General features: G+C 31.7%; 2 protein-coding genes across 13 annotated transcripts in view; one reads left to right on the forward strand and one right to left on the reverse strand.

Moving 5' to 3' along the window:
* LOC139529875 (dynein axonemal intermediate chain 7-like) overlaps window positions 1–9,763 on the forward strand; it is a 33,588-nt gene extending 23,825 nt beyond the window's left edge. For both annotated transcript variants that reach the window (XM_071325816.1, XM_071325815.1), the window contains 6 exons: window positions 133–239; window positions 501–667; window positions 2,405–2,500; window positions 5,422–5,712; window positions 7,760–7,861; window positions 8,573–9,763. In XM_071325816.1, the coding sequence (XP_071181917.1) occupies window positions 133–239; window positions 501–667; window positions 2,405–2,500; window positions 5,422–5,712; window positions 7,760–7,861; window positions 8,573–8,716 (907 nt within the window). In that variant the 3' untranslated portion in view covers window positions 8,717–9,763. The remainder of the gene's footprint in view (window positions 1–132; window positions 240–500; window positions 668–2,404; window positions 2,501–5,421; window positions 5,713–7,759; window positions 7,862–8,572) is intronic.
* Window positions 9,764–11,893: 2,130 nt separating this feature from the next.
* LOC139529876 (kinesin-like protein KIF27) overlaps window positions 11,894–19,673 on the reverse strand; it is a 41,492-nt gene continuing 33,712 nt past the window's right edge. For 8 of the 11 annotated variants that reach the window (XM_071325828.1, XM_071325825.1, XM_071325820.1 and 5 more), the window contains 2 exons: window positions 18,979–19,181; window positions 13,954–14,605 (listed from right to left, as the gene is read on the reverse strand). In XM_071325828.1, coding sequence (XP_071181929.1) covers window positions 14,562–14,605; window positions 18,979–19,181 — 247 coding nt within the window. In that variant the 3' untranslated portion in view covers window positions 13,954–14,561. Of the gene's footprint in view, window positions 14,606–18,978; window positions 19,182–19,673 lie in introns of all 11 variants that reach the window. The other 3 variants (XM_071325826.1, XM_071325824.1, XM_071325818.1) reach the window with 1 other exon arrangement.

The raw sequence follows: 19,673 nt of genomic DNA on the forward strand, positions 1-19,673 counted from the left end.
TCATTTAAAAAATTAGGGTGTTTTGTTTGACTTAGAATTCCATATATTCATTGAAAGACTGAATCAATTACGGTCAGATCTTAAAGCACAAAAAAAAACAAATATTATATCTGGGTGCTTTTGTATTTCCAGGCTGCCAGACGATGTTTTGTTTTGTGAGGAGCCTCTAGTGGCCAGATGGGACCATAAACGTAAACACTGGAGACAGGATGGGTTTACTGATCCCAAATATAATGAAGGTAAATTACTTACAGGGAACCAGATTGAACTCTGAGGTGATGGTGATAAACTTTCGTGGATTGAATAAAAAAGGATGGATTTTTGAGGAAATTGAATGTTTTCGTTTTGTTTAAATATGCATATCACCCTATGTAAAATGTGTACTTCTTCTACTTCTTTGAGCTTCACATTTTATGGTTTACCTATTCCCATGAAATTTAATATCAAAAGAATAAAAATGAATCCGCAAATATACTAATTCTGTTTTTTTCTGTTTACAGAGAATAGAACGTTCAGTTTTAAGACAGCTTATTATGGTAACATGGCTTTACTACAAGACACACATCAGAACATGCCATTCCAGTGCTGGGACATCAGACCACATAAAACTAATGCAGCTGTATTCTCTATCACTGCTGCTATAGCTGAGATTGAAATAGAAATTAAGGTATTGCTTTTACTTACCGTGTAACTGTGTTATCCAACACACTGGGGAACAAGAAAAAAAGTTGGATTAAGCAGGGTGTAGGAATACTATTTTTTTTAAGGATAGGCATATTTTGGGACCACACAAATGTGTGGAATAAAGCAGGATGTTGGAATACTCATGTGTTAGATGAGGCAGGTTACACTGTACAGCATTTTGTCAAAGTCCTCAAAAATAGTGCTTCCCAATTTTATTTGTGCCAAGAAAGATTAATTTCCAAGACCTGAAAGATGGAAGTTAATAAAATAGAATTGTGTATTGTATTGAAATCACAAAAAAGTTTATGGTTGATAAAAAAAAGTTTTAAGTGGATAATAATTTTTATCCACTGACTACTAGATTTTCAAGAACAACCAATTATAAGTCGTCTTTATAGACAATCTCAGTATTTTAATTATGAAATTCAAACATCTTTGTAGTTTACAATTTTAAATAACCACCAGTCTTATCATGGTGAAAAGAAATAATCTTGAGTTAGTTATCCCATTATTCTTTAGTTTTTGTCGAGCCTGCAACTTTTGTTGCAGAAAGCTCGACATAGGGATAGTGATCCGGCGGCAACGACTACGGCAGCGGCGGCGGCGTTAGCTAACTTCTTAAAAGCTTTATATTTTAGAAGGTGGAAGACCTGGATGCTCCATACTTTGTATATAGATGCCTCATGTTACAAAGTTTCCGTCAGTCACATGTCCAATGTCCTTGACCTCATTTTCATGGTTCAGTGACCACTTGAAAAAAAGTTCAAATTTTTTGTTATGTTGAATTCTCTCTTATTATAAGTAATAGGATAACTATATTTGATATGTGCGTACCTTGCAAGGTCCTAATGTCTGTCAGACAGTTTTCACTTGACCTCGACCTCATTTCATGGATCAGTTAACAAGGTTAAGTTTTGGTGGTCAAGTCCATATCTCAGATACTATGAGCAATAGGGCTAGTATAATTGGTGTATGGAAGGACTGTAAGGTGTACATGTCCAACTGGCAGGTGTCATCTGACCTTGACCTCATTTTCATGGTTCAGTGGTTATAGTTAAATTTTTGTGTTTTGGTCTGTTTTTCTCAAACTATGCAATAGGTCTACTATATTTGTTGTATGGAATGATTGTAAGGTGTACATGTCTAGTCGGCAGATGTCAAGTGACCTTGACCTCATTTTCATGGTTCAGTGATCAAAGTTAAGTTTTTGAGTTTTGGTCTTTTTATCTAATACTATATGCCATAGGTCAACTATATTTGGTGTATGGAAATATTTTATGATCTTTATGTCAGTCGCGCAGATTTTATTTGACCGTGACCTCATTTTCACAGTTCATTGCACAGTGTAAAGTTTTTGTGTTTTGGTCTATTTTTCTTAAACTATAAGTAATAGGTCAACTATATATGTTGTATAGAAGCATTGTTAGCTGTACATGTCTGCCTGGCATGGTTCATCTGACCTTGACCTCATTTTCAAGGTTCATTGGTCTTTGTTAAGTTATCTTGGTTAATGTTAAGTTTATGTGACAGTTGTTATAAAGCTTATCTTTATACTTAGGACTATCAACATAATATCAATGATTAGTGTAGAAGGCGAGACATTTAAGCGTGTGCACTATTACTTGTATTACTTTAAAGAAGGAAAACAAATAAACGGCAAATTTGTTAGAATATATGGTACTTTTTTTCAAATTTGTAAACATGATATTGTATATTCCAGGATGCTATGTGTTGTTTATCTAAATATAAACCAGAAGAAAGACCAGAATTGGACCATATCATGAATAAATGGGTCACACCAAAAGAACTTATAAAGGTATGATATTTGTATTGATAAATTTAAATCTGTGATATTGATGCAAATTAAAAATTAAGATCTTGGTTGATAAATTGTCACTGTTTTTTGTGTTGTTAATGTTTAGAAAAAAAATTAAATCTCCCATCTTTTGAGACAGCAAATAAAACAAGATAGCTTGGGCCAACATTAAAAATATCTTTGTTTCCCCTCCCCCAACTGAAGTTGTTAGGGTATGGGTAGGTAGGTAGGCAAATTATGTTATTTTATTCCTTGATATGGTTTTCTATATTGAATTCGTACAAAATTCAACAAGTAAGGCTCAAGTCAAGAAAAGTGGGGCATTCCCTGTATTCGAATTCAGTGTACACCCCAGTTTTCTGGTGTTAAAAAAAAAACACTATACAGGAACCTCCTTATTTTCCTATTCATTTAATGTAATGAAATCTACAAAAGCACACATTCTACTTGTGATAACAATACTTAATGATAGCAAGTGTTTTTTTTAGTTAAAATCTACAAAAGTGCACATTCTTCTTGTGATAACAATGCTTAATGATAGCAAGTGTTTAGTTAAAAAATCAAGCTTATTTAAGTCTAATTTGATGCATAGCTCACAACAAAACAATTCCTTTGTTCACCAATTCATACCTTGATCATCAATTATGAGATGACAAAAAGATACATGTATGTTAATCACTTGGGTATTAAAATTCAATGAATAAAAATTTCCAATAGAAGTGAACATAATTCAGTTATGTCCAGTTACACCTGGATCATGCAGCTTGGTCAATTGATTCCTAAACAAAGATTTGTATGTTTTTTCGAGTTCTAGAAGAAACAAGGCTTCACTTTATATTCATGTTTTGTATTTCCTAAAATACTTTTAATAAGTATATACGAATTCTACTGATGCAGTTATAACGTTAAAACGTGCCCTTTTGTAATTTTCATGCCATAAATTGAAAAAGGAAATCCCATTTAAACTGGTTTTTTTTTTTACACCAGAAAACAGGGACGTTCCCTGAAAGCAGGAAATACATGTATCCCACATTTCCTGACTTGTGCTCAACCTGTTCAAAGACAACGTAGATAGATTTTAAAGCACGAGTCAGACCATTTTTACTCAAAGTCTTTAAGATTTTATCCTTTAAACAGGAACAGAGGTTAGACACAAAGCAAATCAAGATGCACTCAGCGGGTTGAAAGATGCTTCAGTTTTTTGTCGAGCCTGCAACTTTTGTTGCAGAAAGCTCGACATAGGGATAGTGATCCGGCGGCGGCTACGGCGGCGGCAACGGCGGCGGCGTTAGCTCACTTCTTAAAAGCTTTATATTTTAGAAGTTGGAAGACCTGGATGCTTCATAATTTGTATATAGATGCTTCATGTTACGAAGTTTCCGTCAGTCACATGTCCAATGTCCTTGACCTCATTTTCATGGTTCAGTGACCACTTGAAAAAAAAGTTCAAATTTTTTGTAATGTTGAATTCTCTCTTATTATAAGTAATAGGATAACTATATTTGATGTGTGCGTACCTTGCAAGGTCCTCATGCCCGTCAGACAGTTTTCACTTGACCTCGACCTCATTTCATGGATCAGTGAACAAGGTTAAGTTTTGGTGGTCAAGTCCATATCTCAGATACTATAAGCAATAGGGCTAGTATATTCGGTGTATGGAAGGACTGTAAGGTGTACATGTCCAACTGGCAGGTGTCATCTGACCTTGACCTCATTTTCATGGTTCAGTGGTTATAGTTAAATTTTTGTGTTTTGGTCTGTTTTTCTCATACCATATGCAATAGGTCTACTATATTTGTTGTATGGAATGATTGTTAAGTGTACATGTCTAGCGGGCAGATGTCATGTGACCTTGACCTCATTTTCATGGTTTAGTGGTCAAAGTTAAGTTTTTGAGTTTTGGTCTTTTTATCTAATGCTATATGCCATAGGTCAACTATATTTGGTGTATGGAAATATTTTATGATCTTTATGTCAGTCGAGCAGGTTTTATTTAACCGTGACCTCATTTTCACGGTTCATTGCACAGTGTTAAGTTTTTGTGTTTTGGTCTATTTTTCTTAAACTATAAGTAATGTGTCAACTATATATGTTGTATAGAAGCATTGTTAGCTGTACCTGTCTGCCTGGCATGGTTCATCTGACCTGGACCTCTTTTTCAAGGTTCATTGGTCTTTGTTTAGTTATCTTGGTTAATGTAAAGTTTATGTGACAGTTGTAATAGAGCTTAGATTTATACTTAAGACTATCAACATAATATCAATGATTAGTATAGAAGGCGAGACATTTCAGTGTGTGCACTCTTGTTTTCATTTTCAAAAAAGATCACCGTTGCACACAAACAAATCGTGTGGCAAAGCATTTTGTTTGTTTTCCTTGATTCTGAATCATGTAGACTCTTCAATGCAAAAATACTTTGATTTGAAATGCTCGAATACAGCATCGGAAAGGTATCACCAAAACCTAACCCTCGTTGACTACAGCATCGGAAAGATATCACCAATAACCAACATAGCAATAGTGGACAAGAATGGGCAATAAAATTTTTTGGGTCGCAGTGATTTTACTGGGTCGGTCGGGGGAGGGGAAACAAACAATATTTTATTTTTGGCCTTGGTTTGAAATTGGATGGTAGCTCGGTCCCATTCATCAATGATAATTTTTGAATAAGGAGAATCACTGATGAATTAATGAAGGTTCCTGATTTAATTATTTAAAATTATTTTATTTATTCCTATTGTGACTTGTTTATTTAGATGATGAGATGAAATGGTGTTTATTTTTAATTTTTCTGACTTGTCTTTTAAGCTGATGAGATTATCAGGTGTTTTCTTCTTTTTTTCTTTTTACAAGTACTTGTTTTTTAAGCAGATGAGATTTGCAGATGTTTTATTTATTATTTTTGTGACTTGATTTTTAAGCTGATGAGATTAGCAGGTGTAAATGTTTTCCCAGCTGAAGATTCCTCTAAATATGTCAGTATTCGTAACAAACACCCAATCATAGTGGACAAACTGTACCAGCAGATAGCTCTCACTGCCTCCTCTATGGCTTACGCTTCCTCTCGATGGAATAATGAGGAGGATGAAGAAGAGGAAGAGGAAGGAGAGAAGAAAGAAGGAGAAAAAGAAGAGCCAGTAGTAGGAGGAGGAAAATCAGAAAAGGTGTTGTTCCAAGCCTTTGAACCACTTGCAGATGAACCAGTTACTGAGGTTGGTTTGGATTTTAATTGATAGAAAATGTGGTTATATCATAAGGTCATTTGAAAGTCATAGAATTAGAGATAACTGTATTGTTTTTGTCTCGCCTTGACAGAGTCAAAAAGCGAGACATATGCATGCTGTTTCCGGCGTCGGCAACGTCAACAATTTATTAGTTTGTGATTAGGTCTAGTATATGGTGAACCACAAATGGTTGGTCAATCATATTTGGTATTAAGTTTTATAAACATTGGCACATCTCATTTCCATGGAAAGTATTTGGCCTTGCCCCCTCAGTCATGGTCTGTTGACTTCGAAACTTTTGCTTATTTTAAATGTATTAGTTTGTTATTAGGTCAGTTCAAGGGGAACCACAAGTGGTAGTTACGGATCCAGGGGTGGGGGTTCCGGGGGTTGGAACCCCCCCTTTTTTTTAGACGATCAATGCATTTGAATGGGGACATGTAGTTGGAAACCCCCCCTTTGTCCTGGTTTAGGACCCCCCTTTTTAAAATGGCTGGATCCGCCCCTGAGTGGTAGGTCAATGATATTTGGTATGCAGTTGTATAAGCATTGGCATATCTCATTTCCATGGAGATAATTTGGCTTCACCCCTTAGTCATGGTCTTTTGACTTTGAAAATTTTTCTAAGTTATCATGTATTAGTTTGTGATCAGTCTGCACGGTTAGCCACTAGTCTGATGCCCCAGACTAGTAAAATTTCATTCGGACTAGTAAGTTTTTGCAAAACTTTGTATATAATAATTTGACCAATAAGAAAAATGTCAGAATATTGGTCTTTGGACTAGTAGTTGAAAAAGTTTTTGGTGCAAACTGTGTGATAATAAGTCAGTTCAAGGGGAACCATTAGTGGTAGGACAATGTTAATTGGTTTTCAGTTGTATAATCATTGGCACATCTCATTTCCATGGAGAATATTTTGCCTCGGCCCTCAGTAACAATCTTGTAGTTACCCAATTTAAATGAACGTTGCAAACAATGTTGCATTAGAATATATGTTATGAGTGTGTGTATAGAAAATGTGTTAAAGCAGGTGTGTAATCTAAGTGTGAAAAGTGTGTGTATAGAAAATGGGTTATAAGTGTGTGTAAAAAAGTGTTAAAATTGTGTGTAAAGAATGAATTTTAAGTGTTACAAGTATCAGAATGATATAAGTTACTTGTATAGAATAAATGTTTTATGTTTTTATTAAGAATAAGTGTTTAAAGAGTATGTGTAGAAGAATGTAGGACAGAAAGTCACAGGACAAAAAGTCACAAACAAAAAGTCACAGACAAAAGGCACAGGACAAAAAGTCACAATTTATTTTTTCTGAATATTTACTTTGAATAAAAAGCGCTTATTTTTCCAAAAACATTTTTGTATTTTTCTTTAATTATTGTATATAAACCAACTTTGTAAACAATATATATAAAAAAATATCAAAGATGATCAAATAATTGTTCAAAAAACAAATTGTCAAAGTAGCTTGGCACTTAAATGGCTTCTCGGTACCAAGAAATATATCCTTTGCAGGATAAACATTAAATAAATCTTGGTTTTTCAAGTATAATGACACACTATCCAACTTTAATATGAATATATGTATTAAAAAGTAAATATTTCAAGATATTTCTCTTATATATTTATTTGTGACTTTTTGTCCTATCAAATTTGTGACTTTATGTCCCGTGACTTTTTGTCCTGTGACTTTCTGTCCGTTTACCTGTGTAGAAGTGCCAGGAGAGTGTGAATATTTACCAATAAGATTTTTGTCAGTCAGATATTAACTGTTTAAAGTATCTTCTATTTTTGATTACACTCACATACTTTTCACATAAGTCCCTGTTTTGATTTGAATATATTTTTGGTATGAAGCTACAATACTGTTATATTGAATGGGTATAATAGGTTAATTTGGTATTTGTATGTCTATGTGAAACCCATACTGGTGTTCCACATAATTTTTTAAATCATCATCATTAGAGATTGTACACTGTCATTATAACTTCCATGTTTTAGGTGGAAATCATAACCTTTATATTCTTTATTATTTTAGGATGAATGGAATATATTTATGATGACAAAGACCAGAACAATGGTGTTAGAGTTAAAGGAAGATAGTGATGCTTATAATGAGGATATTAAAGTCGATTCTAAGGTAAATAGTGTTAAATGCTCTAATGTCAGGTAACACACCTGTCTGTAAGTTGCATAGTCAAGTCTGTTACCAGATGCGGATCTAGGATTATGAAAAGTGGGTTTGGAGGGGAACTGGTTAAAAGTCTGAACCTTACTTGTAGCTCCATAAGGGGGGCCTGAGCACCTCATCTCCCCCTAAATCTATCTCTGGTTACTGATATTGGTAAAACTTTTATTAAGTCACCATAAGAACAAGTCAAAAGTTTAAATTAATTCAAAATAGAATCAGAAAAAAAAAAGATTGATTAGTGTTTAACATCACTTCTAGCACTATTTACATTTTTATTGGTGAAGGATGCCAGAGTCTTCAGAGAGATCCACAGCTCAGACCTTTATCAGGAAAACTTCAAGTCCTAGTCAACTAATAAAGGAGCTGAACACACATTTCACATTAGGTGTTCAAACTTACAACAGACAGATAAAAGAGAAACTAATTTTCATACTCATTCTTGACCGACCATTTTTGTAATTGAGGGGTAAAACTATTATATGTAACATGAGCTACCACAGGGTAATGAAGGATTATGGATAGTGTTCTGTCTTCACCCTTGAAATATAACAGACATTTCAATTTCTCAGACACAATTAAGAATTGTATATTTCATTAGTTAATTTCATATCGCATGTTTAATGACCAGATGCTTAATCATACTTTTTTTTTAATTTTTAGTTCCGATCCAACTTGTACCATTTATCTCGAGAAGAGTTTTGTTCCAATGAAGGACAGTCAAGGATTGACGAGACAAGCTTTGAATTTGTTGATTGTGTATACCAGTTATTATCAGCCACAAAAGTTGTCACATATTCATTGTAATTCATTATCAACTTGTTTTATAAGAAAATAACATAAAAACATGTTATGAACTTTAGTAAAACTTTAAATTTAGGGAAGAAACATTAAGTTTATATTTGTTTCATGATTAAGAATTTGTGAAAGTTAAATAAATTTGTTGGTTGTAAGATGCCAATTTGTTTTTTCGTATTATTTACAGTATTGTATTCAATGATGATATAGCGCTTGTTTAAACACTAATTACGACTTAGTTTGACAGTCCTATCTTTGTTTTTCAGAACAATCTTTAACCCTGTACAGGATAAGTATTCAGAACATCACAGTCCCTTATCACCTTTCGATATGTTTGCAATGAATTGAATGTTATGTTTTACAATACAAGAACAGTATATATAATACAATTACACAAAATATACTATCACATTCCCCCTTATTCAAATGCATAAATATTTATCCTTTTTTGTTAGTCATAAACATTTTTTATGACTTTTTCAGTTTGTTATACTTTGATGGTTTTGTTACTTCCAATGAATGTTGGTATATTTCCATTACTTTATCAACACAATATATGATATATCTAGCTGGTGTGATTATATCAAGAATTATCTCCCTTGATTTAGTTTGAGTAATATCAAAGATTATCTCCCTTGCACAGAGATATGTGTAAATTTCAAGTCACTATTATTTGACAGCCAATTTGTACATGTCCATGACATGATCAAATGTTATCTAAAGGGACATACTTCAGAGTTGAATAAAATACATTTATGTAGAACAACATTCTTTGAAAAATATAAACTTGGATTTCCAGCTTGAATTATCATAAAAATTAGTTGTAAGATTTATGTTTCTTGTATTCTCTTGACAGCCTAATGTGATTCTATTCTTTTACAAGTTAAAAATAAAGGAATTCACATAAAAACAATTTGTGAATTTTTGATAGATGTAATAAGAGTTATAAGAACAACGTTTGTTGAAGGACAATGATGCTGTGATATTTTGCATTTAATATGTAAAACACAATTATTTATTATGAATTATTATTTGTAAATAAAACTTTTACATTCATGTTTTGATGATTTCTTTGAACTTCATAGTACATACCATAGGTCAATACACTAATCTGTTGAATGATTATTGCTGCTATATCCACGTGTCTGTCAGACAGTTTATCTGACTCGACCTCATTTCATGGACCAATGAACAAGATTAAGTTTCATGTTCAAGTTCATACCTCAAATAACCGTACTATAAGCAACAGGTCTACTATATTTGGTGTATGGAAGGATTGTAAGGTGTACATGTCCAACTGGCAGGTGTCATCTGACATTGACCTCATTTTTATGGTTCCGTGGTTAAATTTAAGTTTTTGTCTTTTTTCAAATACTTCATGCAAAAAGTTGGTGAATGGACTGATTATAAGGTGTATAAGTCCGTCTGGCTGGTATCATCTGTTCTTGACCTAATTTTCATGGTTAAGAAAAGTGTGTTCTTAGATACCACAAGAAATTTTTCAACTATATTTAATGCATAGATTGGTTGTAAGGTGCACATGGTATGTCTGGCATGGTTCATCTGACCTTTACCTCATTTTCATGGTTCATTGGTCAATGTTAAGTTTTCCTTGTTAAGTTAATATCTAAGAAACTATAAGCAATAGGTCAAGTTATATATTTAGTGTATGGAATGATTGCAACTTACAAGGTAAACATGTTTAAGTTTTGGTTTCTCTCACCTGATATCTACTTTCAGTAAATTGTAATATATATTATTATATACTAAGTGCTTCCACCTCTTCAGTGTGGCACAGTGATTGAATATTTTGTACATAAGCTCATTATTGATCTTTGCCTCATAACAAAACATTAATACTAAACATAGGAGAGGAAAACAGTTCATTCTCCTTGTAAAAAGTTGGTAGTATATTTTAAATAGTGTTAACTATTTTCAGCAAGTCATTTACTCATCTCTTGTAGTTAAATAATAATATGCCTTTAATGAGTATTGGATGGCACAATGAAAACTATTAGATCATTAGTTTTCCTGTTTCAATTGTTTTACACTAGTCATTCTGGGGCCCTTTATAATTTGCTTTTGTTCAGTGTGAGCCAAGGCTCTGTGTTTAATGCTGTACTTTGACTTATAAATGTTTTTTGTCAAGCCTAAAAAGTTGCAGAAAGCTACATAGGGATATATCCGGCGGCAGCGTTAGCTAACTTCTTAAAAGCTTTATATTTTAGAAGGTAGAAGACCTGGATGCTTCATACTTTGTATATAGATGCCTCATGTTACGAAGTTTCCGTCAGTCACATGTCCAATGTCCTTGACCTCATTTTCATGGTTCAGTGACTACTTGAAAAAAAAGTTCAGATTTTTTGTAATGTTAAATTCTCTCTTAGTATAATAGGATAACTATATTTGGTATGTGCGTACCTTGCAAGGTCCTCATGTCTGTCAGACCGTTTTCACTTGACCTCGACCTCATTTCATGGATCAGTGATCAAGGTTAAGTTTTGGTGGTCAAGTCCATATCTCAAATACTATAAGCAATAGGTCTACTGTATTTGGTGTATGGAAGGACTGTAAGGTGTAGATGTCCTCCTGGCAGGTGTTATCTGACCTTGACCTCATTTTCATGGTTCAGTGGTTATAGTTAAGTTTTGGTGTTTTGGTCTGTTTTTCTTATACTGTATGCAATAGGTTAACTATATTTGGTGTGGATTATAAAATATTTTACATGACAGTCACACAAATTTTATTTGACCTTGACCTCATTTTCAAAGTTCATTGCTCAGTGTTAGGTTTTGTGTTTTGGTCTGTTTTTCTTAACGATAAGCAACTAGGTCATCTAAATTTGTTGTATGAAAGAATTGTTGACTGTACATGCCTGCCTGGAATGGTTTATCTGACCTTGACCTCATTTTCATGGTTCATTGATCAATGTTTTATTTTCTTGGTTAATGATAAGTTTAAGTGACAGTTGTAATAAAGCTTTATATTTAGGACTATCAACATATTTTCAATGATTAGTAATTATATAAATATAAAGAAGGCAAGACATTTCAGTGTGTGCACTGTTGTCTTTTTATAAATTTTGACATTGATGGAGAGTTGTCTCAATGTCACTCATACCACATCTTATTTCTATGAACTTCTCTTTCAGTCGAGCAATAGTAGACCTAAAAGGCAACACATTCATAGTTTTTGGTTTTTATTTTTCATCGTTAAGTAAAATGATTGACACAACCCTGATACTACATCATGTGACAGAAAAAAATAAATATCACATCTAAATATTATATCACAAACAAACAACTGGTCCCTTATATATCAACATTAACTTTTATAATCTACCGTGGATCCATTAATATTCATTGGATACCAATTTTTGTGGATTTTGTAGGTACAAATGAAAACGAAACTTAGATGTTCAACAAATGACATATTCTATATAGGTTTGTACCCAGAATTTAAATCATGAAATTAAATATCCACCAACATACAAGTTTTCCTTAATCCATGAAAATTGGTACCCATGAAAAATAAATGATTCCACAGTAAAACTTGCATATTCCTTATAATAGTATAAATGGTAAGAGACAAGTATGAGGTTTTAGCATATGGAATGTTTGTCAACAAAGGAAATATACCAACCATACTGGGACATAAGGGAGCAAAATAATAAAATGAAAGAACAAATTAATAACAGAAAACTTGTAAAGTATGCCACAGTGAGACAAAAATTTCATTGGTTGGCATTATTCCTAGAGATTCAATTAATGTATAGCGTTAACATAATGATATAAGATATGCATATATATATACACATTATAATTCTAAAATTTGAAGATATAAACAATTTCCCAAACAATTATTTCTGAATATCGGTATGATTATAGTACATGTATATAGATCAAAATTATAAACTTCATTGGACGGAAGTTAAATCACATGGAAGATCACACGGAAGAAAGGTTTTATCTATAAAAATCAACAACAAAGACTTCATTCATTCTAACCAGTTTGTACAATATATAAAGCCAGCATCAACAATAAATAAAACAAAGTATCTTATAAAATCTGACAAACAAAAGGATGGTATGCAGCAATCTAATGATAAATCATATTAATCAAGGTTAAAATAATTTGAACATTAAGTAGACTTAGTGATTTTAATGACTTTTGTGGTTTGATTAGAGGTTTCAGAAAAAATGCACAATGGTATTTGAAGTATTTGTGTAAAACACTGGTTTAAATCAATTAAGGTGGTATGGAAATATAAAGCAGAAATGTTTAAAAAAAATCTTTGAAAATAATGATGAAGTATTTCACAGAGCTACTGTGTTTTGTTTTTAATTCTCTCTTTTTGAAAATAACACTCGCTTTCTTAGTCCTTGTTGACAAATTTTGGTAATATTAGAAAGAGAAAATAGTTAAGTGAACAGAAAAGACTTATATCATAAAATAAAACATGAAAGACAACTTTTATTAATCATGTAGTACAACATATAATTTATTAAATTATCTGAGTTAACTCCCCTAATACACAGAACTCTTGCATGTTTTGTTTGGTTTAATAAAGCAAGTTTATTTGTTTTAATGCTATTATCATTAGATCAAATAATTTAAAATATTTTTTACAAAAAATCATGCATCTTTAAATTAAAGTCTGCTGCTGTAAAAATTTGTCACAGCATTTGGTAATCCAAGATGGAAGCTATCATCTAAATAATGAATTAGTGTAGAAATAGGAACAATTTTGTAAACTTTAAACTATTTTATTAAGAAAAAATGAGTTTTTGATTTACAAAAAACAAAACAAAATCTGATGTGAGACTAATTCCCTGTGGGAAAATACAAAATTTATTTGCAATGTGCCTGACAACAAAAACTAAATATGATCTAGAACAAATAGTATAATACCACATTGGACTAATTTGATCTAGAACAAATAGTATAATACCACATTGGACTAATTTCTAAACCCAATAGCACTAATCAGTTTGTAAACTTTATATGTTTGACACTTAAAAAGTGATATATATAACATGAATGGTATAAAATTATTTTGTTAATCAGTGGTTACACTGATATACTTGGTACACAGTAACTAAGGTGGGATAACTCTCTCTATATATATTTAACAATAATTGGACCTTTCAACACAAAAATAAAGAGCAAAAACAAGTGCAAGACTGTACATATATCTGCTGACATAAGTAAACCATTCAATGGGACTTATCATAAAAATTCAGGTAAATAAATAAAATTTAATCATTGTTTCAGTTTTTAAAACTCCAACAATACACGTATATTGCACATCACACATAGATATTTTTGTTGAGTATGATAATTACAATGAAAGCTGGCAATGACAGTGAGTGCAAGGCAGTTGAGTCATGATAATACAGCTTTTGTTTTTGTGCAAATAGAATCCTTCAACTTCATCTCTGTTTAACAATTGTCAGCTACACTTTACAACAGATCTTAAATATGTGTGAATAAATATTGATCATATGTTAAAATAATCTAATATATAAGTCACTTCAGCTCACAGAAACCATAGCATTTACAAACACACCAAATGCACACTGGGACAACTTTTTGCTGACCCAATGTACTCACAAGTCCATATATCTTGATTCTGGTCCTAAAATTGTCTTTCTCTAGCTTAACATAGATTTTTACATTTAGCTATGTACAATTTAACAAGCACATGCAACAGTCAGCTAAATCTGTAGGAATCCCAGTGACAATCATTGTGATGTAACAGCAGGCAGCCAATCAAAAAGCACCACATCACAAGTGAACACATTGGTAGGAATTCTTGTATCCTTGCCCTATACAAAATAGTCCTATATACAAATCAACTCCATGGGTTACTATTACCCAATCCGCCATCAAGTGAATCTGAAAAAAAAGAAAGAAAATGATTAATAACCTTCCATCATTAAATTAAGTCACAAGCAACTTTATTGTGTATGAATTAGTAAATTCTGCAAAATCAAGGTGCTAAAAACAAACAATTTCCCTCATTCCGCAATTTAAAATTGGTACCAATGAAAGTAAATAAATTCATAGTATCTTAAAATACCAGCTGTTAATTCTCTTCTGTTTCCCTTAAATTAAAACTCAAGTTGATTATAATAAAAGTCTTGTCTATTTTTAAGGCTACACTTGTTTATAGAACTTCACATGTATTTATACATCTTTAGCTCCTCTTTTTTTTTTACTCCGAACATTCCAGTCAAAGATATAGCAAGAAATATGCAACAAATACACAAAGATTTCAAAACTGCATCAATAATTTAACTGCCCAGACCAGAGAAATATCATATCAAAAGAGATGTCATGGTGGCATGTGTAAGCAAACTTGATCTTTTGTTTTCCATGATCAGTAAAAGTATTGTGTTCTTTGTATATCACATCATCTAGCCTTTTTTATCATGTGAGTCACAATAGTGAAATCAAAGGATTAAATAAGAAAATTTGAAGTCATAATTGAATATTGACCAATGAAACACTGAGATCAAAGGAAACACATGTAACTTAAAAAGATAATAATTAGCCTTTCATGAGAGTATATCAGCTGAGAGTTTTAGTAAGTATGTTTCAGAAAACATAAGCATTTATAAATTGCATTATCAAGGAAATGTTTCAGTAACTAAAACTGGAGATTTTACCATCTATATTGATAAGAAATGTTTCAGTAACTAGAACTGGAGATTTTACCATCTATATTGATAAGAAATGTTTCAGTAACTAAAACTGGAGATTTTTCCATCTATATTGATAAGAAATGTTTCAGTAACTAGAACTGGAGATTTTACCATCTACATTGATAAGAAATGTTTCAGTAACTAAAACTGGAGATTTTACCATCTACATTGATAAGAAATGTTTCAGTAACTAGAACTGGAGATTTTACCATCTATATTGATAAGAAATGTTTCAGTAACTAGAACTGGAGATTTTACCATCTATATTGATAAGAAATGTTTCAGTAACTAGAACTGGAGATTTTACCATCTATATTGATAAGAAATGTTTCAGTAACTACAACTGGAGATTTTACCATCTATATTGATAAGAAATGTTTCAGTAACTAGAACTGGATATTTTACCATCTATATTGATAAGAAATGTTTCAGTAACTAAAACTGGAGATTTTACCATCTATATTGATAAGAAATGTTTCAGTAACTAGAACTGGAGATTTTACCATCTATATTGATAAGAAATGTTTCAGTAACTAGAACTGGAGATTTTACCATCTATATTGATAAGAAATGTTTCAGTAACTAAAACTGGAGATTTGACCATCTATATTGATAAGAAATGTTTCAGTAACTAAAACTGGAGATTTGACCATCTATATTGATAAGAAATGTTTCAGTAACTAAAACTGGAGATTTGACCATCTATATTGATAAGAAATGTTTCAGTAACTAAAACTGGAGATTTGACCATCTATATTGATAAGAAATGTTTCAGTAACTAAAACTGGAGATTTGACCATCTATATTGATAAGAAATGTTTCAGTAACTAAAACTGGAGATTTGACCATCTATATTGATAAGAAATGTTTCAGTAACTAAAACTGGAGATTTTTCCATCTATATTGATAAGAAATGTTTCAGTAACTAGAACTGGAGATTTTACCATCTATAATGATAAGAAATGTTTCAGTAACTAAAACTGGAGATTTTACCATCTATATTGATAAGAAATGTTTCAGTAACTAGAACTGGAGATTTTACCATCTATATTGATGTTTCAGTAACTAGAACTGGAGATTTTACCATCTATATTGATAAGAAATGTTTCAGTAACTAGAACTGGAGATTTGACCATCTATATTGATAAGAAATGTTTCAGTAACTAAAACTGGAGATTTGACCATCTATATTGATAAGAAATGTTTCAGTAACTAAAACTGGAGATTTGACCATCTATATTGATAAGAAATGTTTCAGTAACTAAAACTGGAGATTTGACCATCTATATTGATAAGAAATGTTTCAGTAACTAAAACTGGAGATTTGACCATCTATACTGATAAGAAATGTTTCAGTAACTAAAACTGGAGATTTGACCATCTATATTGATAAGAAATGTTTCAGTAACTAGAACTGGATATTTTACCATCTATATTGATAAGAAATGTTTCAGTAACTAAAACTGGAGATTTTACCATCTATATTGATAAGAAATGTTTCAGTAACTAGAACTGGAGATTTTACCATCTATCTTGATAAGAAATGTTTCAGTAACTAGAACTGGAGATTTTACCATCTATATTGATAAGAAATGTTTCAGTAACTAAAACTGGAGATTTGACCATCTATATTGATAAGAAATGTTTCAGTAACTAGAACTGGATATTTTACCATCTATATTGATAAGAAATGTTTCAGTAACTAAAACTGGAGATTTTACCATCTATATTGATAAGAAATGTTTCAGTAACTAGAACTGGAGATTTTACCATCTATATTGATAAGAAATGTTTCAGTAACTAGAACTGGAGATTTTACCATCTATATTGATAAGAAATGTTTCAGTAACTAAAACTGGAGATTTGACCATCTATATTGATAAGAAATGTTTCAGTAACTAGAACTGGAGATTTTACCATCTATATTGATAAGAAATGTTTCAGTAACTAAAACTGGAGATTTGACCATCTATATTGATAAGAAATGTTTCAGTAACTAGAACTGGATATTTTACCATCTATATTGATAAGAAATGTTTCAGTAACTAAAACTGGAGATTTTACCATCTATATTGATAAGAAATGTTTCAGTAACTAGAACTGGAGATTTTACCATCTATATTGATAAGAAATGTTTCAGTAACTAGAACTGGAGATTTTACCATCTATATTGATAAGAAATGTTTCAGTAACTAAAACTGGAGATTTTACCATCTATAATGATAAGAAATGTTTCAGTAACTAGAACTGGAGATTTTACCATCTATATTGATAAGAAATGTTTCAGTAACTAGAACTGGAGATTTTACCATCTATATTGATAAGAAATGTTTCAGTAACTAGAACTGGAGATTTTACCATCTATATTGATAAGAAATGTTTCAGTAACTAAAACTGGAGATTTTACCATCTATATTGATAAGAAATGTTTCAGTAACTAGAACTGGAGATTTTACCATCTATATTGATAAGAAATGTTTCAGTAACTAGAACTGGAGATTTTACCATCTATATTGATAAGAAATGTTTCAGTAACTAAAACTGGAGATTTGACCATCTATATTGATAAGAAATGTTTCAGTAACTAGAACTGGATATTTTACCATCTATATTGATAAGAAATGTTTCAGTAACTAGAACTGGAGATTTTACCATCTATATTGATAAGAAATGTTTCAGTAACTAAAACTGGAGATTTTACCATCTATAATGATAAGAAATGTTTCAGTAACTAGAACTGGAGATTTTACCATCTATATTGATAAGAAATGTTTCAGTAACTAGAACTGGAGATTTTACCATCTATATTGATAAGAAATGTTTCAGTAACTAGAACTGGAGATTTTACCATCTATATTGATAAGAAATGTTTCAGTAACTAAAACTGGAGATTTTACCATCTATATTGATAAGAAATGTTTCAGTAACTAGAACTGGAGATTTTACCATCTATATTGATAAGAAATGTTTCAGTAACTAGAACTGGAGATTTTACCATCTATATTGATAAGAAATGTTTCAGTAACTAAAACTGGAGATTTGACCATCTATATTGATAAGAAATGTTTCAGTAACTAGAACTGGAGATTTTACCATCTATATTGATAAGAAATGTTTCAGTAACTAGAACTGGAGATTTTACCATCTATATTGATAAGAAATGTTTCAGTAACTAGAACTGGAGATTTTACCATCTATATTGATAAGAAATGTTTCAGTAACTAAAACTGGAGATTTGACCATCTATATTGATAAGAAATTCATGTCTAAAGTTGATTGAATATCTGTCTACAGAGCAATGGTAAAACAAAATGCACATCACATTTATAATTCAGATTGTTCAACTACAAACAGAATTCATGGAAATGAAGTTTAAATATTTCAAAATTCTTAATGTAAAAATAAGGAGATGTGGTATGATTGCTATTGAGACAATTATCCACCAAAGTTGACATGAAGTGGATGTAAGCAATTATAGGCAACCGTACAGTCTTCAACAATGAGAATAACCCCTACAGTATAATTGGTCATAAAAGCACATTTCAATTTGACTGATTACTTTACCTTGTGGGGGAGGAGATCCAATACTATGGCGACCATGACTCATATTTGACCTTCGTAAGGCAAGTTCTGTATCTGGAATTTGCCGTAAATCTTTTCGAGACAGTTTAACTGGAGTTACTGTTGTCGAAACATTGGCCCCTGATTTGGCAGAACTTGGTCTGGAATTCTGTTTCTCACTTCTAGCACTAAGTAGTCTTGGTTCTCTACAATGATATTATAATAATTATGTTTATGTCCCCATAAGAATCAAGCTCATCATTCTTCAAGATGGTCTTTATGGTCTTAACCTGACATATCTGTATGCATTCACTGACTAAGTAGCTTGATGTTGCAAAAATTTTGACTTTGTCAAAAGATAAAGTATATGATGACATCACTCACAAAGTGACTACTGAAGGTATGGTCTTTGGAATTAAAATCAGACGGTGCAAGGGCTGTATAGCCAGTCAAGGTCGTTAAAAACTTCCATATCTTATGGAATAAACGAAGGCATCAGCAAAATGGACTAACTCACCGTTAAAAATACAGATGAAACATCATAATATATCTCAACTGTTTGATTCCCTACTACCTATGTGATTACTTGAGATACCAGAAGCATGGTCTAACTAAGTAGTAAAAGTATGACTGATAGGTTTTAATATCTCACCTGTTTGATTCCCTACTACCTATGTGATTACTTGAGATACCAGAAG

Source organism: Mytilus edulis, chromosome 7, assembly GCF_963676685.1.
Source record: "Mytilus edulis chromosome 7, xbMytEdul2.2, whole genome shotgun sequence".
Taxonomy (NCBI): domain Eukaryota; kingdom Metazoa; phylum Mollusca; class Bivalvia; order Mytilida; family Mytilidae; genus Mytilus; species Mytilus edulis.